This window comes from Equus przewalskii, chromosome 9, assembly GCF_037783145.1.
Source record: "Equus przewalskii isolate Varuska chromosome 9, EquPr2, whole genome shotgun sequence".
NCBI lineage: Eukaryota > Metazoa > Chordata > Mammalia > Perissodactyla > Equidae > Equus > Equus przewalskii.
Genome location: NC_091839.1, coordinates 4,802,930 through 4,829,625, shown reverse-complemented (window position 1 = coordinate 4,829,625; position 26,696 = coordinate 4,802,930). Strand labels below are relative to the sequence as shown.

The 26,696-nt window shown below is 53.4% G+C and overlaps 1 protein-coding gene across 3 annotated transcripts in view; it reads right to left on the bottom strand.

Annotated features, from left to right (window-relative positions):
• Positions 1 to 26,696, bottom strand: part of CHST8 (carbohydrate sulfotransferase 8) — a 113,226-nt gene that overhangs the window by 42,727 nt on the left and 43,803 nt on the right. The window contains exons 1-2 of one of the 3 annotated variants that reach the window (XM_070632536.1): positions 23,533 to 24,377; positions 19,784 to 19,999 (exon numbers count right to left, since the gene is read on the bottom strand). In XM_070632536.1, coding sequence (XP_070488637.1) covers positions 19,784 to 19,913 — 130 coding nt within the window. In that variant the 5' untranslated portion in view covers positions 19,914 to 19,999; positions 23,533 to 24,377. Of the gene's footprint in view, positions 1 to 19,783; positions 20,000 to 23,532; positions 24,378 to 26,696 lie in introns of those variants that run through there. The other 2 variants (XM_070632534.1, XM_008526094.2) reach the window with 2 other exon arrangements.

Sequence of the window (26,696 nt, the reverse complement as noted above, 5' to 3'; positions counted from 1 at the left end):
AGCCATTTGTGGTTCTGTTCAAGTCTGCCGAGCACTATTCTGAACCAATGGCTTTCAACCTTGCTCACAAGAAGGAGTCACCTGGGGGGCTCTGAAAACTTCTGCTGCCTGGGTGCCCCCCACCCCCTGAGATTTGGGTTTGATCGGTCGGGGGGGCAGCTTGGACATTCGCAGCTGATTCCACAAGCAGCCCGGGCTGAGATCTGCTATTCTAAGCAGTGGCCGCCCCTCCCGGCGCCGGGCGGTGGAAGCCGCCGCATTGTACCTGTACTTCCGCAGCTGCTCTTGCCCAGCCCTGCACTCCTCAGCCAGGCTCTGTCGGGGATTCTGGGGCTCAAAAATAGCAGCAGATTCAAAACCCCAATCCCAGCTTCTCCAGCAAGAACAACCCGAAACGCCCAGGTTTTGCCTGGTAGCTCCTCACCTCAAGACACGGAGACGGCAGGGAGGCAAAGAGGGAGGAGAGGCAGCTGCCTCGCCACACAACTGCCCGCACTATATACCATGGTGGCCTTTGATACGGTGCCTCAAAAGCGGCTGAGGCGGGAGCCTGCCGCACCGCAACTGCTGACCCAGTATGCCAAGGCTGTCCCCAAACAACCGTGCCCACCAGGGGTGACCCGTCCTCATTCCTCCACCAGGAGAGCAGACACTGGAAGACATGGCACCTCCACAGACCCCTGTGGGCTGGGAGAGGCCGAAACCGGCAAGCAGAACCTCACTTCACCCACCCGCTGAACTACGCCGGTTCTTGAAATGGCAGTGAGCATGGCCAGGCTAAGGACCCCATGCATGGGTCAGGGATGGAGGGGTCTGCGCCAGGTGAGGCTGGGGTTACCTATGGCAGGTAGGGGAGGTGAGTGCCACAAACCCCAGTGCTGGGCTCAGGGCCTCACTGCTGGTGCCCGCCGGCTGCTCACAGGATGAGGATGCACACTGGTTGGCCAGTTTCCATCTACATCGTTTCTGGAGGAGTCACAAACCAGGCCCTGGGGCTATGGGTTTTTATAACACACCCTTGTAAATGAGAATGGATAGACGGTAGAGAGAGAGATGGATACACAGACAGGCAGGGTGGAAGGGCCGAGGGTGACCAGGGCAGGAGCCGAGGAGGGTCCCCACACCCTGGCTGGGGTGGGAGGAGTCATGAGACTGGGGCAAGGAGCCTCCTTTCCAGGTCACTTTGGCTCAAGGCTGCCCCCACTCAGGAAGAGGTGTTCCCACTGTTAGGCTCCTGTGGGGTAGTCTGCTGCTGCCGAGTTAGGCCCGACATCATGTGCTGCCTTGACAGCTGGTGAAATCGGAGCGCCTCACATGGCCCAACTGCAAGTTCCCTCCTCACTCTGCTCCTGCGGACGAGGTCCCCTAGCCAAACACCCCCCCACCCCCAAGGGGACCAGGCACAGCTCCTGCTCATCCTGAGTAGTAGATTTCAGTGCCCTACCAGCCGATGGAATTATTCAACCAAGCCAATGACATCCCCCTGCGAGAACCAGGGGCACCTCACCCTCTCGATACTACTAGCCTGCCTCCCACAGCCCCTGCTTGTTCACCCTCCACGTGACCCTGCATGGCACGTCGTATCCTCCTCCCCCAGGCTGGGAGTAGATGTGACTACTCGACTGCTGTAGAGCTCATCTGTGCAGTGCTGAGGGCTGGCCAGCACCACAACCACAGGTTAGAAATGCCTCCCCCACAATGGGGTGAACAGGAGGTGATCAAACAGGCTCCCGGCTCAAGGAGTGGGGCGACACTGAGAGGCCCCAGTGCGGAGGCTCAGAAGATAGACATTATACTTCCAGGGGTTAGCGTATTTTAAAATAAAGTCCACAGTTTATTACTATCCCTATTTTCCTCTCTAACAAGGTAAAGATCTTAGAATTCTTCACTCCAATTACTGTCCTCCATCTAAACTTCCATGTTATTGCAGTAACAGTAACCCACCAACAGTAAAATAGAGATTTACTAATATTTTTAAAGTAAATGCTTATTTACATTTAACTACATCCCTACAACTTGTTTCCTTACCGTTATTTCTTGCATCTCATTCTTTCCGGTTAAATTTTCTTCTTACAGAATTGCACCTACACAAAGATTTATCAGGAAAATAGAGCCACTTCTGAGAGTGAGAGGGGCACTGATGATAATTACCCCAGGCCACAGGTGCAAACTTGGACTGCCCCAAGCAAACCAGGCGAGTGGGCAATGTTCTGATGCCTTCTGAGGGTGCTGTTTCCAGAGAGGCAGCACTCAGCTCAGCCCCTTGGTCAGGCCGGAGACCTTGTCTCCTGTCTGTGTAGACATCAAGACCCTAGTCCCGGAGGCAGGGCTTCCAGAATGGCTGAGTGAGGAGCTTGGCAAATTCTTTCTCCAAAGAAATGAGAGAACAGGAAAAAATAACAAAAACAACCATTTAAGAACTCTGGAAACTGACCAAAGGTATACGACATATTAAGAGGCATTTATTCAAGAAATTCTCCTGAACCTCAGGAAGCACAGTGTAAGCCGGTGGCATTTCAGCCCGAGGCTGCTCCCATCACCCCTCCCAGGTCCTGGTGGTTGAAGTTCTATCAAGGTAGAGTAGCCCATGAAGACTGAAAAAGTCCACACCCGCGAATGGTGTTGAAAATAATAACTCCAAGATCTCAGCTAGTTTGAGGATGTGACACAGGTTGGGGGAAGCAAGGGGCCAGCAGACCAGCCAGAAGTTAAAGCGAGAACTAGGAAATGAGACAGTTCAAGTGGATTCCAGATAAAGCAGTGTCAAGAGAAATTTATAGCTCTAATGCCACATTAGAGAAGAATCTCAAATCAATAACCTAAGCTTCTACCTTAAGAAAGTAGAAGAACAAACGAAACTCAAAGGAAGCAAAAAGAAGGAAATAAGAAATATGCGAGTGGAAACCAATGAAATAGAAACCAAAAAAAAGACAAAAGCAAGAAAACTAAAGGTTGGTTCATTGAAAAGATGAACAGGGGCCGGCCCAGTGGCACAGCAGTTAAGTGCGCAGGTTCTGCTTTGGCGGCCCGGGGTTCGCTGGTTCGGATCCTGGGTGCGGACATGGCACCGCTTGGCAGAAGCCGTGCTGTGGTAGGCAAAGTAGCGGAATATGGGCATGGATGTTAGCTTAGGGCCAGTCTTCCTCAGCAAAAAGAGGAGGATTGGCAGCAGTTAGCTCAAGGCTAATCTTCCTCAAAAAAAAAAACAAGAGAGAAAAGATGAACAAAATTGACCAACTTTTATCTAGACTTACAAAGAAAACAAAAAGAATACACAAATTATCAAAATCAGGAACAAAAGTTCCTTTATGTAACAAATGAGACAACTTGAGTGAAAAGAACAAAGGCCTAGAAAGACTTAACTGACGGAAGCTGACTCAAGAAGAAACAGAAGATCTGACTAGACCTATAGCAAAGACATTGAATTAGTAATTTAAGAATCTTCCCACAAAGAAAACTCCAATTCCAGACGGCTTCAGGGGTAAATTCCACCAAACTTTTAAAGAAGAAATAATTCCAATCCTTCACAAACTCTTCCAGAAATATAAGAGGAGGAGGAGGAAATTTCCCAACTCATTCTGAGACCTATATTAACCTGATACCAAAGCCAGACAAAAACATCATGAGAAAAGAAAACTACAGCAACCATCCCTCAAAAAATTCCACGACACAATCCTGGCAAACTGAATTCAGCAACATATAAACAGGATTATACACCACGACCAAGGTGGATTTATCTCAAGAATGCAAGGCTGACTATTACCGTAAAACACCATATTCACAGAATAAAGGATAAAACCACATAAGCATCTCAATAGACACAGAACAAGCATTTGACCAAATCCAACACCCACTCATGGTAAAAAAAAAAAATTTTTTTCAACAGACTAGCAACAGAAGAAAACTTCCTCAAACTGGTAAAGATCATCTACGGAAATCCTACAGTTACCATCATACTTAATGGTGAAAGATTGAATGCTTTCCCCCTAAGATCAGGAAAAAGGCACGGATGTCCACTCTCACCACTTCTCTTTCATCTTGTACTGGAGGTTCTAGCCAGTGCAACAAGGGAAGGAACAAAAAGGCATTCAGATGGCAATGAAGTAAAACTCTCTTTATTTGTAGACAACACGACCCTGTATTTAAAAAATCCTGGGGAATTCAGAAAAAGAACTACCAGAAGTAATCAAGAAGTTACAAGGTATAAGATCAACATAGAAAAATCAATTCTATTTCTATATATTAGTAATGAACAGTCCAGAAATGAAATTAAGAAAACAATCCCATTCACTACAGCATCAAAAAGAATAACATAACTAGGAACAAACTTAACAAAAGAAGGCGAGACTTGCATAGTGAAAGCTACCAAATATTTCTAACAGGAGCTAAAGAAGATCAAATAAATGGAGAGGCATTCCACGTTCATGGATTGGAAGACTCATTACCATTAAGAGGGCAATTCTTCCCAAGTCCATTGTTGGATTCAATGCAATGCCTTTCAAAATCACAGCAGGCTTTTTGTTGGAAGAAATTGACTGATACTAAATCTACATGGAAATTGGCATGGCCTTTACAAAGACCCAGAATGGCCAAAACAATCTTGAACAAAAAGAACAAGTACCTCCTGTATTCACAACTTATTATAACCTATAGTAACCAAGACATTGTACTATCAGCATAAGGATCGATATAAAGATCAATGGAATAGAACTGAGACACCAGAAATAAACTCTTACATTTATGGCCAATTTAACTTTGACCAAAGTGCCAAGGCAATTCAATGGGGAAAAGATAGTCTTCAATAAATGGTCTGAGACAATTGGATATCCACACTCAAAAAGATGAAGTTAGACCATTATCTCACACGAAACACAAAAATTAACTCAAAATGGATTATGGACATAGATGTAAGAGCTAAAACTACAAAATGTTCAGAGGAAAACAGAGGAGAAAATCTTTATGACCTGAGGTTAGGCAGAGATTTCTTAGATACAACAACAAAAGCCTGATCCATAAAAGAAAAAATTGATGAATTGTATTTCTTTAAATTTAAAAACTTTTGCACTTCAATAGAAATCATTAAGAAAATGAAAAGACAAACCACAGATGGGAGAAATTATTTGCAAACCTAATAAGTACTTGTATATATAAAATAAAGAATGTCAGTAAAAAGACAGATAACTCAATTTAAAAGATGGGCAAAAGATTTGAATAAATATTTCACTAACGAAGATATTTGAATGGCTAATAAGCACATGAAAATATGCTCAATATCATTAGTCACTAGAGAATGCAAATTACAATCACAATGAGATACCATTTCATACCCACTAGAATGGCTATAAGTAAAAAGACAGCTAATAACAAGTGTTGATGAGAATGTGGAGAAATTGGAGCCATCATACATTACCAGTGGGGATATAAACAGTGAAGCCATTTTGGCAACAGTTTGGCAGTTTCTTTACAAATTCAACATAAATTTACTCTACAATCCGGCAACTCTACTCTTAACTATCCACCCAAGAGAAATAAAAACATATGTTCACACAGAGACCTGCATGGGAACGTTCATAGCAGCATTATTCATAAGAGCCAAAAAGTATAAACAACCCAATGACCATCAACTGCTGAATGGAGAAACCCCAGTTCCACGTAATGGAATACTATTGGGCATTACAGAAGATGGAACTATGGAGTCACGCTACAACGTGACGAATCGCAAAAACATTATGCTAAGTGAAAGAAGCCAAATGTGAAAGACTGCATATTGCATGATTACATTTACATGAAATACTCAGAAAAGGCAAATCTATGAAGACAGAAAATTAGATTAGTAGTTGTCCGGGGTGACAGGGAGCAACTACAAATGGGCATGAGAGATTTTTGGGGGGGCAATGGAAATTTCCTCAAATTGGATGTGGTGAGGGTTGCACAGCTCTGTCCATTTGTTAAAAATCAATGAGGTGTATACTCAGGTGAATGTTCTGGCATGTAAAGTATACCTGAATACAGCTCTTTTTATTTATTTTTTAACTTTTTAAAGATTTTACTTTTTGCCTTTTTCTCCCCAAAGCCCCCCAGTACATAGTTGTATATTCTTAGTTGTGGGTCCTTCCAGTTGTGGCATGTGGGATGCCACCTCAGCGTGGCTTGATGAGCGGTACCATGTCCACGCCCAGGATTCGAACCGACGAAACACTGGGCCGCCTACAGCAGAGTGCTCGAACTTAACCACTCAGCCACAGGGCCTGCCCATAAAGCTCTTTTTAAAAAAGGCCTTAGCCCCAGGCCCCAGGGCAGGCAGAGAGCAGGAGCTCTATGCTGCCCTCTAACCCCTCTTGTTGTCTGGCTCCTGGGATTTCTCTTTTTTTCTTGATTTGGGGGGTGGCGGGGGGGAGGAGATTCACCCTCAGCTAACATCTGCTGCCAATATTCCTCTTTTTTCTTTTCTTCCCTCCCTAAAGCCCCAGTGCATAGTTGTACATCCTAGCTGTCAGTCCTTCTATGAGTCGCTGCCACAGCATGGCCACTGACAGACGGGTCGTGTGGTTCTGTGACTGGAAACTGAGGCTGGGCCAGCGAAGCAGTCAGGGCACCAAACTTTAACCAGTAGGCCATCATGGCTGGCTCATTTCCTTCTCGAGTTTTAAAAAACTTTTAGGTTCTATTTTACCGGAGGCGGGCAGGCACATCAGCTCACTGCCGAGGCTGGCCATGCTGTGGGAATTTGCTTCCATGGGATTCTGGCATTTTCTGCTCCCTGAGGAGGGCTGTGTATTCCCCTCAGTGGAGCAAATGGAAGAAATAAAAAACAGGCTCGGTGGACAGATGAGATGTTCCAGCCTGGGTGTGAGCGCCGATGACCTCCGCTCTTGGGCTGGCTCCCTCACCCCTCTCTCTAGGACCCAGGACGAGTCAGATGGGGGTCAAGCCAGGCTGATGCCCTTCCTTTCTCTTTCTCTGATCGGCAGGAAGTCCCAGTGGGGTCTGAGCCTCAGACCCTAATTTGCAGGCCCCGAGGTGGAAGCAGGAGACAGCTCCAGACAATACAGTGCTCCTGGACACTGCCGAACCGCCCGCTCGGGAGTCAGGATGGACACCAGGAAGCCCCCTCACCCTACTCACTGTGCGTTCCCTGAGGGCAGGGACCTCGTGGGCCTGTTCTCTGCAGAATCCCAGTGCCTGGCCAGGCTGGGGCTCAGTAAATATTTCTAAAATAAATCAGTGAAAGTGGGAAAGCACCCCCAGCTTTGCAAGCCCTGTCTATTGTACACGCTTGAAGAACAGACTTGGTTTAAGCCCAGAAAATCCTTTAATTACCACTGCTCCTTCTGGCTGGGCTCTGGGAAGGAACTAATTGGAGCAGCCATCACTCGACCTGAAATATTATGAATGTAGTTTCATTATTTAGTCTGCCCAGGTCACAGGCAAGGGGTTACAATAACTGGTTTTGCCAAGCTCCTGCTGGAATGGCAATTCCTCACCCACTTCTGTCACTGACAACCCACAGGCAACTCCCCTGAGCTGCCAGTCACCTGCCCCGTGCCTGTGCCTGTTCACAGCAGGCGTCAATGTCAGCGTGCACTCAAAGCAGCCAGCACCAGGCTTCAGTGGGAAGTGTTTCCCATGGGAGCCATGAGCCCGAGGCGTACACACACCTCATGGTTGTGCACACACACACACATACATAGCCACGATCATCTGGATGAGAGCCAGACACACACGTGCATTCAGAGAGGCCCCCATCCCTTCACCAGCACACACACCTGTGCACAGACTAAAACACGTCTGCAATGCACAGGAATGAAGCACACCCCAAGCATCAGCGTGGCAGTGCCAGGCAGGCCCCCAGCTGGCCCACCAAAGCCATGTGTCTCAGAGGGTGGTGTTCCCAGCTATGAGTGGCTGTCAGAGTCACCAATAAGAACCTAAACTTTTGGGATCCAGAGACCCAAGTTCTAGTTTGGGCACTGCCACTTCCTGGCTGTGTAACTTGGGCAAGTGACTTTGCCTCTCTGTGCCTAGGTTTCCCCCTCTGTAAAATGGAGACAGGGTGCTGTGAGGCTTCAGTGAGACAGTATTTGTAAAGCACATTAAGTGCAGTGCCTGGCACGCAGTAGGCACTCAGTGCCCACACCATCATCACTGCTCACATCATACCCCCAGCTGCTGCCTCCTCAAATGATATGGGGACTCTGTGGTCCCACTTGTGGCCCTAGTGGCATCGCCCTGACGTGGAGGCAGCAGGGAAGGAAGAGTCGGCAAAGTGCCCCTTGCCGGAGCAGACCCTCTCCCAGGAGGCCCTGGACAGGTGTGACTGACACAGACAGTATCCCAGGTGGGAAGAAAGAAGGCCAGTGCTGCTGTCCCTGCCACACCCCACCACTGCGGGAAACAGAAATTCCTTTCCCATTTAAGCCCGCCCCATAGGGCACGCACAGCCCACTCCCTGGCCCCTTGGTGAAGGGCCCACCCTTGCGGTAAGTTTTGTCCAGAAATGATTCTTCCTTTATTCACAGCAACAAAAGCTTGCTGGTGGGTGCAAATATTTGCAGATGAGCAACTGTGTAAATGGAGGAAGGTTTTTATTGTGTGCCGTCCCGGATCCCCACTCCCTGGCCCTTGCCTCCCCCGCACCTCTGCTGCCCGGTCACCTTCTGGGCCCCCAGGTCCCAGGCCTGAACAGTGAACAGTTATTTGGCAGGGCTCCTGGGTCCCTGAGCCAGACAGGGGCCCCTTGGGGCTGGGAGGCCACTGTGGGTCAGCAGGCACCTGGAGAACCTCTGCCCGTGGCTCGCTTGGGGTCTGACCTAATGCAAGTCCTGCCGGGGCTGGAAAAGCTTCCTCTCTCCACCAGGGGGACCCACCACCTCTCTGTCCTGGGGGGCCGCGGGGCAGGGGGGCGTTGCACAGGGAGGGTAGGAGGGGGCAGTCTCAGCCCCGGGAGTTTTGGGACATTGGACAGATGCCCTCCTTCCAGCCCATCCAACCAACAGGAAATGCCAAGTATGACCTACTGCCCCACTCTGAAAGCACCCAAAATTTGAGCTGCCACTTCAAATCAGAATCCACATAAACAGATTCCTAGCTTCTTTGAAAAAAATAAGAAAAAGGAGGATGTGGCCACGCTGGGCCCACATCCCACACAGAACTCTTTTCTCGAGCTGAGTGTGGCCGCTGCCCAAGAAGCCGTCGGTCCACTCCCCTCCCCCTCCTCCCTGCGGGCTCCCCTCCCTGGCAGCTCTGCACTGATACATTTACTGGTGGACCTGGAGACCCCACACGTCGCTGACATTGCCCCCATCCCTGCCTCTCCCCGTCTCCCTCCCTCCGGGGCAGCCCAGACCCTGAGGGCAAAGATCCAATGCCCTCCCAAATGCTCAGAGCCTTTTGTGGGGGAGAGTGGGGTCCCAGACTCCTTCCAGGCTGCCTTGCCTTCCCAGGACGAACAAGGATGAAGCACATTCGGACACAGAACCAAAATGTGGGGAGGGAGTCACAGACCACCCCCTCAGTCCCACCCAGGTTGGGGATCACCTGGGCTCGGAACCACTGGCCAGGGACTGGACTCTTGACCTGCTTTGGGACAGCAAAGCCAGGATGAGGAGGAGCGTGGATGGGGCCAGCCCCCTCTCTCGGTGGTCTTCAGGCCCTCTGAGGAGGGCTGGAAATGCCACAGCCAGGCCTCAGGGCTTGGTGAGAGGCAGCCCCAAACTTCCTGCCAGGACCCCAGCCCATGAAAATGGGAAGACCCCCAGGAGCCCCCTACCCCGTCCGTCAGGCGCCAGCCAGCTGTGCGGGGGCTCCCGAGCAGCAGCTGTTGGAGGCAATGGAATCCATTTTAGCTTGGCTATTTTTCCCATATAAATAAAAACTTTTAAATGAGAGAATTGTCCACTGACTTCCACCATGATTCACGTTAAAGCTGCAGAGTCGCAAATCCCAGGAAACAAGCTTTATAATGAAAACATCAGCAGATACGTAACGGGGAGCTTCTGGCTTAGATGGGATCTGCCTGGAACTCCAACTTCCTGCAAATATTTTGGGAAGGAGAAGACCCACACGGACCCTAAAGCCACATGAAAAATGTCGCCATAAACAGAAGATCCGGCCCACACACAGGACAGGCAGTGGGAGCCCAGCTGAGAACCCCACAAGGCAGGGGGGCCTCAGCCCACCCCCAGGGCGCCCCTGATGGGCCCGCTGCCCCGTGGACGTGCATTGGCCTCCAGAATCAGCCCTCCAGTGCTTCCGTTGTCATAACTACCACCATGACCTTTCCAGGGTTTAAAAAAACAAAAGCCACCCAGTGGCCGTGCAGAAGGACGACAACCGTAGCAACAGTCCTGTCCTTGGACGCTGTTCCGCCCGGCGAAGAACCATTTCTCCCCTGCCCACTTAGCAACTTCGGACTTCGGGAAGATTAGCAGGGCATGTGTTAGGATCCCCCCGACCCTGCCCATGCTGGCAGTGAGGGCGGTGTTCTGAGTCACTGTGTCCTGAGCCGCCCCCCTCCACTGCCCTGAGACTGCAGGCCAAGCAGGGCTGACCGGTGAAGCAAGCCAGGCAGAAGGGGCCCCGGTGGGAGCCGTGCCCACTTTGGGACTGGCATCTTGCCCTGCCTGCCGGCTCTCCCTGGCATGCCTCCTGGGCTGAGTGAGGGACTTGGCTCTGATCCCAGGTGACCCCCCCTGAAGATGCCTGGTCGGTGCATGGGGCCATGGTGGGGGAGGTGTGGGGTGCACGTGGAGGGAGAGGCTGTCCAGCCCCATGTGGAGTCCGTCCCGACACCCCAGCTCAGTCCTCAGTGGGCTCAGTGCTGGCCTAGGTGCAGTCCCGGCATCCCATACCCCACGTAATTCTGGGGCATCTCACACACAGATCTTGACTCCCTCCTTCTCCTCCCGGTCCCTCCAGTTCATTCCGGGCAGGGCAGAGTGGGAAAGGAGTCACCCCACACCTGAGCCCCGCTCTGGGCCCGCTCAGGGGTGACTCACGTCACAGGTGAACGAGCCCGACTGACCGCCCCTCCCAGGGGGACCTGGGGGAACAATCGGCTGCTGTGGAGACACAACCCAAAACTGGGGCTTCCTGGGGCCAGCGCAAGCATCGGAACCGCCAGCCACACTCGGCCCCCGCCCAGGCCCAGACACAATGGGAGACCCAGTTTTCCAGCTGGACTGAAATTTCAGATGGTGTTTTTTGTGTGGGCCTGATTAACCACCACGCCAGAGGAGCCCTGGGGCTGGGTCAGGGTGTCGGGCTGCCGCCAAAATCTGCTGGGTGTCGGCATTTCTTGAGGAAAGGTAGAAAACCATCAGAAAACACAAGAAAGGCAGACTATGACGTTAACTAGTCGCAAGAGGCCAGGAGGCAGAGTGAGCCAGGAAGGGCTTTGCCACCAGGGGCACCCGGGTTCGAGTCCTGGCTCAGGCCACTGACCCTCTGTGAGACTAAGCGGAAGATGATGGTTCCCCCTCCCAGGGTGACAGAAGAGGAACTGAAGGCACTGGGGACGGCGCCAGGTGTCCGACAGCTATCACGCGTTGCATGCACACTGAGGCTTAATTACACTGTCTCGTTTAAAAATTATTGTCATACACGTGTGTGGAGCTCCGTGGTTTTCAAAACCATTTTGGCCCATTACTTCATTAGATGCACACAATGATCTGTCTTCTATTTTTAGCTTGTTACTGCAGTGCCTTTAAAACATAAGCCGTGCTCTCACTGGATACGATTGTCCCAATTTCCCCCTCTGCTCTCCTTTTTAATTTCCCCACCCCTAGGAACCCTTAGCATAACAATTCTGGGGCCATTTTCTATTAATATCAATTTTCAGATTACAGCGATATGATGTCTGTTTCCTAATTTAATTAGGTGATTCCTGTTATTAGTTCCTACATGCTCATTATTTTTCATTTAGCTTATTTTAACACATGAAAGGAAAGTGCGGCTCTGGCTGGAGACCGGCAGGGCGTCTTCTGCAGGGAGGAGGGAAAAGTTTCTCCCACCTGCAGGAGGGTGGTGAAACCGGAGAAATCGGGACCGCATCGGAGAAGCACATGCTGGGGAGCTGGGGCTGGGCTGCCCCTTGGAACGGTCCAGTCTCAGGCGAGAGAGGGTGGGGACAGAGAAAACCCCCACTGCAGAGATGGGCCCACAGTGAGTACGTCTGAGGTCAGGGCCTCCAGGGAGGGTGGCAGGGAGGGTCCTTCACAAAGCTCCACCACCAAAAGCAGAATCCAGAGAAGGCCCCAAAGCCAGCACCCCCAGGGCCCACCAAACCCCCTGGGGGCCGGGCCCCCACACTTGAGGGCTGCATCTTGTGACACCACGCTTCTTTCTGGCACTCATGGGTCGATTGCCACGTGGGGGCCCCACGTGGGCCCCTCCATCAGCACTGCCCTCCACACAACTCCAGGGGGCACCCTTCACAGCACAGTGTAAGGCCACGCTGCCCTGGAATGAGCACGGAACACAGCGTGAGTGGCGCCCCCGAAATGTGCAGGGCCTGCCTCAGGGCTCCCACCCATCGAGGCGGGGCTTGGCCATCTGTGCCCCTGGGCTCTGGCCACCCCTGGTCGCCACCCCATCTCCAGCCCTCCAGTTGCTCACAATGAGCCCACGGGGTTCCTTCCCACTGCTGGCGCAGTGATGGCTGGACTGGCCCAGCTCACTGCCCACCCCGTGGCACCAGAAAGAACCCCCACAAAGCCGCTCTGGAGTTAACAGGGAACGCGGGGCAGGAAGCCCAAGGGCCGCGTTTGGAAGGAGAGCTATTCCATGCACCCCGACCCCTAGCCCTGACTTCAAGAGCCCAGTGCGTCCAGTGACAAGGAGAGGGCACTCCAGAGGACCGAAAACTCAGGGGGTGGTTGGACCCAGAGTAAAATTTTCTTTGCTGTGGCCACAGAAATGTGAGGCGAGGGAAGGCGAGGTGGCGCTGGCAAGGCTTCGGCGGTGCTGGTGAGAGTTTGAACATGCTGCAGGTGCATTGTTTAGAAACACCAGGTTGGAGAGTCCCGGCCCTCCTGATTTTGCAATGATATATTGCCAGCTACTTAACAGGATGGATCACTGCAATTACATGTCACTTCTGATATGCACAGTCACAACAAGGATGTGTCAGCCTCAAAAGGTTGGTAGGAAATATATATGATGTTCCGCAATGCCGTTAGAAAATGGTTTTGGGAAACAGACTCGAGAGGATTCTAATAAAACCCACCTGCCCGGGGAAAGCATATGGCTGCGTGGAAACTGAAGGGGCTGGCTGCCTGGCCCGGGAAGGAGTGTGGGCTCACGCAGCCCGGCTCCAGCAGGCCGCCCTGCACCCGGAGCCAGCCTGGCCCAACTGCCCAGAGGGGGCGGAGGAGGGACGGCCACTGGGCTTCCGTTTACCCCATCACCCTCACACGGGTGAGCTCTCAGCAGTCTCTCCTATGGCCTTGGCCCACCCAGGGCTTCTGGCCTAGTGGAGGGTCGCCGGGCTCCAGGGAGACACACCTGGACAAAGACAGTCATTATGGGAACAAGACAAGACTCGTCCTCAGCACCGGCACAGTGGTAACTACAGGAGAGTGAGGGCCACAGCTTCTCCAGCCATCACAGCCCTGCCTCCAGGGGACCAAAGCAGGAACCCTGGAATGGGTCAGGCGCCCGGGCATTGGAATTCTGGCTCTGTCGACTTGTAGCTGTGAGATACCCGGCAAGATGCTCAGCAGCGTTCTCTCTGGAGAGAGACCCCCAGCTCCACCAGAGTCTCCCCCAAGTCCACTCCACAGCTTCCGCTGGAGGTCGGCACCTGGTCACCTCTTGTGCACTAGAGAAGGCAAACAAGCAACCCACAGCTCCCCTCCTCCAGGAAGCCCTCCAGGAAGTCCTCCAGACTCCTCCGGCCAGGATTCTAACCTCCGGTGTATGAGAGTTAACGAGTGAGTGTATGGCCTCTGAGCAGAGATGCAGGTGGAGGAGGGGTGGGGACTTCCTGCTTCTCTCGCCTATTCGTGAGGTCTGTGAGTCTGACACCATGGGTGGAGGAGTTAGAGAGCAACTCCACATGCCCTGCCCAGCATCTCAGATGCCATCTGCCCAAAAAGGAACACACAGTCTCCAGCCCCCTCCCCCAGACTCCTCGGGTCTGGGGTGTCTGCCTCAGCGAGTGGTACGGGCGACCCCCATCTGCCAGAACCAAGATGGCCGCCTTCCTCACCCTCCCTCCCTGCCCCCAACCCCCTGATGCCCCTGAAGCCACCCCCTCTGGTCCTGCCTGACCCAGGCCTTGAGCATCACTCAACCCCCTCCCAGCTGCTCTACTTGTGCTGATTGTCTCCTCCCCTAATCCTGCCCCAGCTCCTGGAAATGCAGCCGCTAAGTCAACTTTCTAACGGCTGCTCCCCGCCCCTCAGAGTCCCCACAGCTCCGGGCGGCCTGCAGCAAAGGCTCACTCCCCGGCGATGCTCCCGGGGCTCACGGCGCCAGGCCTGGCTGTGTCTGCAGCGGCGGTCACGCTGGATCCACCGGTCACACTCCAGCCCCTAATCCACTGAGAGTTCTCCCCACACCACACTCTCTCACACCTCAAACCTTGATCCACGCTCTGCCCAGCCTCCGCTCCAGGCCCAGACCAGCAACGCCGAGCCCCACAGTGGTTGGGAGGGTGGGAGGCACAGTGGGTAACAGCCGGCTGCCTGAGGACAAACCCCAGCTCTGAAGCGCAAAGCCGTGTGGCCTTGGGCGCAGCTCTTATCCTCTTAGCTCAGTAGTCTTGTCTGTCAAGTGGTGTAACAGTATCCAACTCAAAGGGTTTTGTAAGTATAAAATGAGGACAAAATACATGTGACGTGCTTGTGATAGCGCCTGGCACACGGAGAGCCCAAGAGTGTCAGGTGGTGCCAGTAGCGTTGCTGCGCGCCCCCCTAGTGAAGGCTCGGCACCTGGGCTGTAAATAGGCATCCTCATTTACTATACAAATAATATGCATTAAAACAAGTAAAGTGCTTAGCCCACGACCTGGCACGCGGTAAATGCCAAATCAATGTTTGCTATTATTATTATCCTTGGACCCTTGTGCCCTGGCAGGAATGCTGGGGGCAGGCTGCAGACCAAGAAGTCATCAGGGGCTGTCCAGTCCCTCTGTCCACACTAGGGGCCCCTGAGCAGGGAACCCAGCCATCACTGTGGCTGCCTTCCCTGCTCCACATCCCAGCACCACCACCCACAACCTCACAGCTTCGGGAAAGCAAAGAGCAACTCGCTGACACGTGGCATGGCCCTGCTTTAAGAAAACTCACTCTGAAAGAACCAAACATTGAGAAAAGAAAAAAAGAACTCCTTATAGTGTGCTAGTGACAGAGTCTGTATCACGAGGCCACACTTCTTTATATACCAACGAAAAAGCCAATCAACCCACCATTCCCTTTGGCTTCATGGGTCACTGACAACGACTCGCCTTGCCCCATTAAAACAAAATCCATCCCACTTAAAAGAATGAAGATAGAATGATTAAAGTTAGAGGCTCTGGAGCCGGTCTGGCGGTGTGGTGATAAGTTCAGCACACTCCGCTTCAGTGGCCCAGGTTCATGGGTTCAGATCCCAGGCACAGAGCTGCACCACACATCAGCCATGCTGTGGCAGCAACCCACATGCAAAAGAGAGGAAGACTGACCACAGATGTTAGCTCAGGGTAAATCTTCCTCAGCAAAAAAAAAGTTAAGGGTTCTCATTGTGCAGCCATGAATGAATGGCTGGGTGTGGGCACAGTCATCGTTGGCCAAGGGACATCACAGGAGGGCCAGGCAGAAGTGTGCCTCCTGATAGAATAACACATAACCACACACGACTTCTTGCCAAAAAAGAAGGAAAAAACAAATCTATTGCTAAATTTACCTAATTTATAGGGAATACGAAGAACAGAAGACGATGTTAAACTTTAGCAAACAGGCACAATCAGCAAGAATCCCAAGTGTGGGAAACGCGACCTAGTTTCCTCCAATAAATGGCAAGAAAGAAACAAAGACAGAGAGGGACTCTCACAGATTGAAAGAGACTTGAAAGACTCCGTGAACGGCAAGGTGCAGGCCCTACCTGGATACTGGATACAGCAAAGCGGAAGCCAAGGTGTTTACAGCATTTATGAGACAAATTCGAATGCTGACTGGACGTTTGATGATACTAAAGAACTGTTAAATGTTAAAAAAAAAAGAGAATTCTTATCTTTTAAACTGAGAAATATAATGAAATATTTATGGCTGAATTGATATGATATCTGGTATACACTACAAAATCAGATAAGAGGGAAGTGGAAGGGGCTGGAAGGGGCCGGCCTGGGCTTGATGGGGGTGCGGGGTGATGAGTGCACAGGGTTCACTGTACTATTCGAATCCACTTTTGGGTGTATCTCCAACTCTCCATCGTAAAGGTTTCATACAGAAAGGCAGCTCATAAAAATCCCGTTTGAGCCAGCCCTGAAGGTCTAGTGGTTAAGTTTGGCAGGCTTCGTTTCAGCGGCCTGAGTTTGGTTCCCAGGTGTGGAACCACACCACCCATCTGTGAGTAGCCATGCTGTGGCAGTGGCTCACATAGAAGAGCTAGAAGCACATACAACTAGAATATACAACTATGTACCGAGGCTTTGGGAAAGTAAAAAAAAGAGGAAGACTGGCAACAGATGTTAGCTCTGGGTGAATCTTCCCAAGGTAAAAAAAAAAAAAAAACCCCATTTGCTCAACCACACATATGGAATCACCTTCTGCAGCCCCCAAAACAAGTTCACGGGGATATTATTCCCAATCTTGGCTGGGTCTCCCCGTTTTCCACCTGGGGAAGGGTCAAGTCTGTCTCCCGGGTCAAGAAGTGAGTTCCCTGAAGCTGCGGGGTCTGGCAACACTGGACGCTGGAAAATACCTGGATAGGTGAATTCTCTGATACACAAGAAAATCTAATCTTAGAATGAAGGTAGCTTAACCAGCAGCAATTCACGTTTCAAAAGGTTTAATTTAAAATATAGAAAACATTTTTAAAAACATGTCTTGATTTATGAAAGTTGGCAACCCCATAAGATTCCAACTAACGCACGACCCAGGTGAGGTTTGCTGACTGGCCCGCACGAAGTTCAGGGGCTTTGACACCTGGTAGCTGCATGGGAGAAATCTGAACGACACCGGACCCAGAGGGACCACAAGCACCTAAAGGCTCCCACCCACCTTCTCCAGCTCCTTTCTGGATCTTCACCTGCCCACTCTCTTCCTCTCACCTCGGTCAGTGCCACCAACAGCGGATCCCAGACAGTCCGTTCCCAGAAAAGTTTCTGCCGCTGTGAAAGCCAGAGATGCCAGCGAGGAATTTCCTCTGTAGATGGGCCCCCAGCGGCCTCGCCCGATCCGGATGGCAGGGCAGCCTCCGGCATCTGCACCTCCCACGGTAGAAGTCCACAGGGAGAAGACTTGTCCAGGGCCCTTGGGGCCACCCACCCATGCAACTGGAGACATGCACTTTGTAAGCACTGGTTTCCAACAGATAAATGTAATCAAGTTTTATATGCTCAGAGAAGCCAACAGGATGGGATTGTTTCACTTGAAAGATCAGAAGAAAATTGTAACTAATGTTGTGGAAAATTACTTTGATATTGCTTTCTTGGTACCGAATCACAATTAGGCTGCTGTGAGAAGTACAGGGAAAGAATAAATGAATAGTAACAAATCAACACAAACAGCCTGAGTCAGGAACACTTTGCTCAGGGAAAGTAACATAAGCATTACTTAAAGTTTATGACTACGTTTGATGCGATTTACATACAACGTCAAGGTTGCCCGTCACCTGGCACAAGGTGAGCGTGGTCCAGCTCCATTCACAGCCAGAAGAACATGGAATAAGCCCCAGGTGTGCTCCCTGTCTGGGTCCGCCCCCGCGCTGCTACGGGGGATGCTGGCCTCAGCTTCAGCCCATTCTACATGACCGGCCAGCCCAAGGCTCTGCGCCCCTCTCCTAGCTCACCACTCCACCCGAGAATCCCAGCCGTCCTGCCAGCCCCCGCCCACTGATCATTGAGGAGATCCGCACGTGGGTGCACTGGGGCCGCTGTGAGGGGCAGGAATCCACTGCCCACAGAGGACATGAGGAGCAAGTGCTCTGCTTTGCCAGCTGCCACCAGACCCCACCCCCACCCAGGAATATCGCACCTGCCCCTGGAGCATACCATGGATGGGCACATGGCCCCCGCCCCAAGTGGACCTCACAGATGCACTCACACCTTCTCTCCCAGTCTCTGTCCCACAGAACACAGACACCAGACACAAGGACCCCCTGCCCATGTGTGCGCCCAACCACACACACACCAAGGATGCACGAGTCACCCCAAGGTGTGTTGGAAGGCCCTTTCTCAGGAGCTCACTTCCGCACAGATAACACACCATTGCAGGGAGCAACTCTCAGTCTGCTTGACGGCACTGCCCCGTGGGGCCGGCTTCAGCTGACACGGTGTCATCAGCCATTCTAAGGCTCAGGTGAGGCTGCAAAGTCCAGGCAGAGGAGCCAGCTCGGTCACGCATCCTTGCTTCTTCAGAAGCAGCGGAACAGCCAGACCCATTTTAACAGCTACCACCTGTGAAGGTCCAGTCCAGGCATGAGTCTGCACTGATGACTCGTCACCATCTCGGGGGGCCTACTGCCTTGACTACCTCTCACTGACTCTCCGATAGAAGAATCAGCCTCCCAACCAGGGCCTCTGAGGCCCAACCCTAGCCTCCTCGCGCTCCTGCCTTTCCACCTGCTGCCACGTGCCCTCAGCCTGCACTTGGAGCTGCCCTGAGAGAGTGAGGCACAGAACTGAGGCGGGGCTGGGGGAGCAGGCTGCAGGCTGAGGACCCTGGGCCCCACTGAGTGCCAGATACCCCTGTGCCATGCCCTGCCCTCCTGTGCCATGGGCTGCAGACAGGGACGGGCAAGAATCCTCTGCCTAACCCCTAGCCCCCCTTCTTCACAGACACCACCCCCCCCCCAACAGAGCCCCAGGACCACTGCTGAGAGATGCTGGTGCGGGTGCAACAGTGCTTTCCTCTCACTCCAAGCAGAGCAATGCCTGGCCGCGGCCCCGGGCTTGCTGCCCTCCAAACCTGCTGTGCCCTCTGGGGCCAGGCTGTGTCCCAGCAGCAGGCACCTTGCCCGAGCTCCCCTCTCCACATTCTGTCTGCCCTGAGGCTCCAGAACCACCCTTCCTGCTCTCCCCTCACTGCCCTCCCACCTGGCCCCAGCAGACCTCTGTGACTCAGGACAGATGCGCCCCTGCCGTGGGTCACGGGGTGGGATGGGAGGCAGCAGGAGCAGTCTTGGCTTCACAAAGCTCGGAGGTACCCTGACCCCCTCTGCCGAGGCCAAGAGGCTGGATTCGAGGGGTCCTCAGGGCTAGGTAGAGAAAGAGAGTCCCCCTCAGGGGGCACAGCCTCAGGGAAAAGTCATTCACCCTCTGACATTCTAGACCATGTGGAAAAGGCCCCAAGAGGTGGTAGAATCTTCTTTAAATCTGAGTTTCACCAAAAGCAACAACTGGCTGAGAGATGGGCAAGCCCGGCCATCATTCCCAAGAGGAATGCACCAGCCAGAGGCCAGAGGCCAGAACCCTGAGGCTGAGGCTGACATCAGACACAGCGTTCCCACACTGAGGCTGATGACTGCCAGGAGCGGGCCAGGACCCCTCCTCTGCCAGCCGGGCATCTCAGCACAGACTCGGACCAGGGCAGCCAAGTCTCCCATGTTGGGCAGGGAGGCGGGGCCAAGAGCACGGGCTCACCTGGCACCTGCTGGGGGGCGAGCTCCGAGGGGTCCTGCAGGCTGATGAAAAGGAGGAGGCCCGCGGCTCCGAACAGCAGGATGGATGAGAACATGCAGGCCAGCCGCATTGTTCCGGCTCGCGAGGTCATCCGGGGCTCGCTCCGGGGTCACCTCTCGGGTGTGGGAGGCATGTTCTTCCCTCATCGTCCACACCAGGCGTCCATCAGGCCACGGTCTACAGGGCAGAGGGGGAGAAAGACGGTCCATCACCGAGGCACAGGCCGTCCGGGGAGGCTGAGATCCCAGTCAGTGCGCGGGACCAAGCGTGATCCCTGGATCCCTCTGCCCTTCAGAACTTACTCAGGTGTCTCCCTCCACCTAGTCAAGGCCAAGGAGGCTGAGGGAAGTTGGGGCACCACCTGTGGCTGGGACATCAGCTTCCTGCCAGGGTCTTCTGTAGTGGCACCCCCAGAAAAACCATGGAGAGAGATACTCTCTGGCCTCTGCCAGGGGGAGCCCAGGGCGGAGCCACCTCCTGCACTGTCCAGGCTCTCTGAGCCTCCAAATAGGCATGTGTGATCCTACGGCGGGGGGTGTCTGGGGACAGGCAGGCATCCTGGTCCTTGTCCCTAACAACTGGCCCAGTGGACACAGATGCCCTCGGATCTCTGCCCTGGCTCCTCTCTAAGGGATGCTGGGGACAAGGGTCTCCACAGAACAGGAGCTTTAAGAAGGAGCCTGCCGGGCCCAGAGGATCAGGGACAGACTGACTCCCCCACCTGGCCACACCCGCACACCAGCCAGAGCTGCCCCTCCCTGACAGACTGGTGGATGGGCTGGCTGGATCAAGGCCCCACTGGATAGTCACACCAGCGGGAGCTGAAGCTCTGGCCTGTCACGGTTGTCCCCACTCTCGAGGCCCTTGGGGGTGGGGCTGAAGCAGGGCAGCCAGACCCACATCTGACAGATCCTAGGCTCATAGGCTCAGAGGCTGGAGCCAACGTCGCTCATGTGTCTGTGCACTCTGCTCATCTGCTCTGGCCACTGCAGACCCAGAGCAGCCCATGTGACTTGCCCCTTTACCCCGGCTCCTCCTGAAGGGGGAGAAATCCCAAATACCAATCCCAGTGACCCCAAACGGGCCAGGCTGTGGGTCAAGATGGGGGCATGCCAAGGCCATCTGCTCAAAGAAAGGATGTAAGTTCCTGCCGTGAGGCCGGGCACGGTGGACTGGCATGGGTGCTGAGGAAGAACTGGCACAGGGAGCCGTGCTACAGGGACAGGGATCCCAGGACCTACCCTGTGAAGAAGGGTCACTCTGTCCCCTTACTTTCACCCATTCTTACCTGCCCGGGGCCCAGGGACACCACCCTCCTTCCACCCAAGGACCCGGCAAGGAGCTTCCCCCATGGCATGGGGCAGTGCCCGAGGGAGATGAGGCCAGGTGGGCAATCCCAGCAGCCTATAAGACCACAACTGGGTGGTTGGTCAGGCCCCAGACCAGACGTGCTTGGTACAAGGATGATTCCCTGCCCGGGGTCTCCTCGGGCACTGGACTTTCGTCAGGGGACCCATCCCTGACTCGGCGCCCAGGTGCTGGGGGAGGAGGCCCCAGCTATTGTCCCTCTGCATCCAGCCTGTGTGGCACGAGGCAGGAAGGGATAGGAAGAGAAGGCCCTCCCTCCCCTGCCAGACAAAAATTACCCAGGACGAGACCGTTCTCAGCAAAGCTCTGGGGCTGAGGAGCGTTAAATTGCAGGTTTGGGTTTCTCCCTCTGCAGTCTCTGTAATTATTTTTTCACTCAGTTAACTTTAATTAACCTGCCCCAGGCCTCTGTGCACGGGAAACGCGCCTGAACGCCAGCTCTCGGGGCCGTGCTGCACAGGTGGTTCCCACGACTGCCCAGCCTTTACACTCGAGAGGCTGAGCTGAGCCGGCTCGGCCCTGTCTCTGGAGCTGGCTCCAGGGTTTCAGCTGGCCCCGACCTCACTGCAATGGTCCCCGCCCCAGAGAAAGACCGCTGCTTCCTGGCATCACCAGAGACAATGCTGCCCCGGGCTTGCAGTGGGTGAAAACGGCAGCCACATGTCCCCAAAGGCTCAGATCCTGAAGACCCTCACGAGGGATGGTGGCCTCTCCCTCCATGGCTGCCCTGGGTGGGACAGTCCTGGGAGCCTGGCTCATCGACCTGCGAAGACATGGATGTGTCAGTACAGGCCCCAGGCTCTGCTGAAGGACAAGGCCACTCCCAAGGCTGCATGCAGCACGGCCCTCGGTCTTCCAAGCTGGTCCCTCAGTGATGACAGCACGGTGTGCAGGACCAGCCTCCAGGTCCAGGGGGATATGAGCCATGATGGGGGAGGCAGACCTGTTCTCTCCCACCCTCACTCTGCTCCTTCCCCCCAAGTAGTTGGCTTAACCCCTTGGAGTGCCCAGGCAGTCATGGGAAGAGTGGGAGTGACATTACATACACTGATGCAATGGGGACAAGACCTTTAGGCGCAAAGCAGGAGAAGCAGCTCACGGCCTTTCTGAAGCAGACATGTGTGCACTGACACGTAGGCACACGCATGCCCGGGCGCAACGCACGTGGTGAGTGCCTGCACACGCACCCCACTGACAGTCCCTGGCCAGGCCCCAGCTGTAGGGAAACCACCACAAAGCCCTGATTGTGCTGGCCGTGGTGCTGGCACACTTCCTGCAGCCACCCCGGCCTCCCAGGTCAGACACGAGGCCAGGAGGCCAATCTGATCCCGGGTGGCCTCTGACATCAGGACATTTCATAAGCAGGGAGAGAGGATGACCATGTGCCCATCCATGGCTGGGGGGCAGAGAACAAGGCCCCAGCACCTGCACCTTCACTGTGGCAGGAACATGAACCATTCGAGTGTCTCATTTCAGAGACACTCCCCTTGGTTCGCCCCCAAGAGACACAAGCCCCCTCTCCATGCCCAGGCAAGCTGGAGCTGGAGCTGCACACGGTTTCCCCACCCAGCCCCTAGGCATCAGACTCCAGCCTCCCCCCAGAATCCTCCTCTCAGTGTTTGCTCTCACTGGAGACCATCTGACAGCTAACTCCCTGCTCTGTGTAAACCAGAATCAAAAGGTTGGCGTGCCTCCCCTCCTGGGGGGCTGGTTTGCAGTCTGACTGGGTCTTCAACACCCCAGGAGGGGGCCAATATCACAGAATCTGCAGGAACCTCCTTCCTTTAAAGGTGGGGGGTAGATGGGAGGTTGCCAACAGACCACCAGACACTCCAGAGGTGTGCACTATTGTTCCCTTGAGGGTCCTTGTCTTCAAACTCACACGTTATTTTCAAGGTAATGGGGAGATGCTGCTCCAAAGGCTGTTCGTCTCCTTCACCTGAGAGTCAAGCTGCTGCCTGGGGAGTGGATGCTACGATCTGTCACAGACCGGGGCCAGCCTGCCTGGGGCCCCATAAACACATTCCCAGGCCTCTGCTCCCACCTGGGACTGTGGCATGCCCCCCACACTGCACCACTCTTGGCTCCAATGACGAGTGGAAAGCCCTCCCCTACCTCCTGTCTTCCTCCCGAGACCAACAGACAATAAGAAAACTCAAATTACTGAGTGGGGGGCTGGGGAGGGGTCAGGAGAGAAAAAAAGCAGCCCACTGAGTTTCCAGAAGGTCCTGTCCTGCTCACTCACAGCTCCTAGTCCTCCCAGGGGCTTCTCTCCCTGAGGCCTGAATTGCGTCACCAATTTTTACTGTAAGAAAAAAAAATCCAATTAATCTTGTAAATACCTCCTGGGACACAGGGCAGGGCCAAGGATTCCTCCCATTTCCTTATTTATCTGATTTAAAAATTTGTCTCTTCAGAAAATTCACTTCAGGGCACAAGCAAGGACGCGGGAATCCAGCCAAAACACACGCACCTCCAGTGGCGACAGGCCGGCAGGCGACCGACGGACGGCTCCAAGGACACGCTTGGCTGCGGCTGCTCCAAGGCCTGGACGCTCCCCTCAGTCACCCAGAGGACCCCCTCTGGCTGTGAGGACCCGCCCCTGCACCCCACTGGAGGCAGCAGGAGGCATCCGGCCATGCGCCCATGGTGTACCCACTTGGTGTGTGGATCCTGGACCCGGGAAAGTTCTCTGTCCAGTCAGTCTCCTCCACGCACGGGCGGGAGCGAACAATGACGTCCCTCCCGGCTGAGGGCTCCAGGAGAAGCTGCTCATCGGGAGAGAGGCTGCTATGGCAACTTGAGGAGAATGGAGCCAGGCACTGCCGTCACCTTGAATCCGGCACCGAGCTTTCTGCCGTGGCGGCAGAGGGGGCCACGCCCCCGGCAATGCCCCCGCCAAGGCTGGCGCCAGGGCTCACCTCCCAGCTTCCCTCCTCAGCCTCCTGGCCTCAGTAACTCATTTGCTCCTCGCCGAATCGGAGCACACAGCCCAGTCCCCCGAGAACACCATCTCCATCTGTTTTGTCAGACAAGTTCTTCCATGTGTGTGTGGCTCCTGCTTACTTCTGAGATGGGGTTCTTCTTGATTTCAGCTCATTAAAATCCTGCAGCTAATTAAAACCTCTCTAACGGTGGTGGCGGCGGCAGCAGCAGACTCTGGGACGAGTCCATCCAGTTTTTCTGCGTAGGCGCAAAGTTGCAATGTTCTGTGAGGATGACGAATGGCTGCAAGCGCTCAGACTCTGAGCGAGCAGGGCTGCGGGCTCTGACCTGCTCCTGGCCTGCCGCTGACCCACAGAGCGCTGACCTTGGTCCTGAAATGCCCAGGGCCAGCCTCAGCAAACGGGCCGCATGGCTGACCCCACTCCTGGGGAGGCAATTTGCCTGCCATTGACCTCCCTATTACAAGGCAGGGATTTCCTCCAATCCCCCCATGCTCTCTGCAGGTGGGGAGAAAGGGGGCCCTAAAGGTGGAAGCTGAGGCGTAAATCAGCCTCAAATAGCCCCAAACTTTGTCCCTACAACCCCACTAGGAACATGACAGCCCAGCTTCCCACCATTGCTTACACGAAGAGGCTGAGGAGAAGCCTGCAAGCACACGGCTACAGCAAAGGGTCCTGAGAGCTGGCCAAGGTGCCACAGGCTGCAGGGCCCTCGACCGCTGTTAGGGGCAGAACCATACCATGGACACTATCTCTGCCCGATATTTCTTACATTTTCAGGCATTTTATCCCAACAGGACTGGGTAGGGCACAGTAATTCTGCAGGTAGAGAAAACAAGTCCTCTCCCACCCCCACCCTGGAAGAGTGGAATGGGGACTCATTACCCCCAATTTTGTGACCATGTGTGCCTCAGTTATGGCCCTTCCCCCGCTGCGTGGAGTGCGTTCCACGCCTGTCTCAGACTCTCAGAGCCCCAGCAACAGCGTTGGGGCTTCTCCTCTTCTTTGTATTCCCAGCACTTAGCACACTGCCTGGCACAGGGAAGGGGATCAATAACCCCCACTGCATGTTGAACGAGCGTGAGTTAATAGATGGAGGTGTTCGGGCTATCTGCAGAGAGGTGCTTCATGATCCTGGAATTTTAAAAAGGTCATTTCTGTTTCAGGGAGCCGTGGGTTTGCTTTGATCAGATTTGGGTTAGAATCAGGTCTGAAGAGTATGAGAGAAGAGGCAGGGGGAAGTGTACTCAACCAGGGAGCCCAATGGAACCTGACACTCCCCAGGACCCACGGATGCTCACCCCCAGGCTACCTCCTTCGTATCCTGGTGTTGGTAGGACAGATTTCAAGTCATGGGGCTTGAAGACTAATACACTTGTAGAGGTAAATGTTGACTCTATCTCTATATATACATGTATATTAACATGCATAATATATGCACCAACAATATACAAGTCACTTAGATGCCGTAAAATGGAATATTCCCAAATACATAGTATGATGCTAGGAAACTCCCAGACAAGATTACAGTTTGAAGGTGTTGATCAAACTTCAATGAAAGCAACACAGGCTACAACATGGATGAACCTTGAGGACATGATGCTATGTGAAACAAGCCAGCCACAAGAGGACAAATACTGTATGATTCCATGTAGTCAAATTCAGAGGCAGAAAGCAGCATAGTGGTTACCAGGGCTATGGAAGAGGGAGGAACGGGGAATTATAAATTAATGGATACAGAGTTTCAGCTGGGGAAGATGAAAAAGTTCTGGAGATGGATGGTGGTGATGGTTGCACAACAATGTGAATGCACTTAATGCCTCTGAACTTAAAAATGGTTAAAATGGTAAAGTTTATATTACGTATATTTTATCACAATAAAAAAAATTCAATAGGGGCCAGCCCCGTGGCCGAGTGGTTAAGTTCGTGCCCTCCGCTTTGGTGGCCCAAGTTTTCGCCAGTTCGGATCCTGGACCTGGACATGGCACTGCCCATCTGGCCATGCTGAGGCAGCATCCCACATAGCACAACCAGAAGGACATACAACTATGTACTGGGGGGCTTTGGGGAGAAGAAGAAGAAAAAAAAGAAGAAGATTGGCAACAGATGTTAGCTCAGGTGCCAATCTTTAAAAAAAAATCAATGAAAGCAAACTAAAGGTTGATGCGGAGCAGAAATCACTCTCTATCTATTAGTTTCATTCATCTCACAGGTGACTGTGTGTGGGCCCAGGAGCCAATGAGGACCAGAGCGGTCCAGTTCATGCCTACGTGAAACATGACAGGACATGGGGGAGCTGGATTTGTGGCCCCAGACAGCCTGAACAAAGCAGCTGGACATCACAGGATGGACATGAAGGTGGGAGTGGGGAGTCCAGGTTCCTGGCTTGGCTGTCACTCTGATCAGCTGGGTGACCCCCAGGACTTGACTTTCCTCATCTCAGAATCAGTCTCCATCCAGAATACCCACTGTAGACGAGTTCCCACATCTCCTGAGCTCCGGTGTGAGATAAATGTCTTCGAGAGCAGAAAGGTACCTTGTGAATTTCATTTGCATGAGGC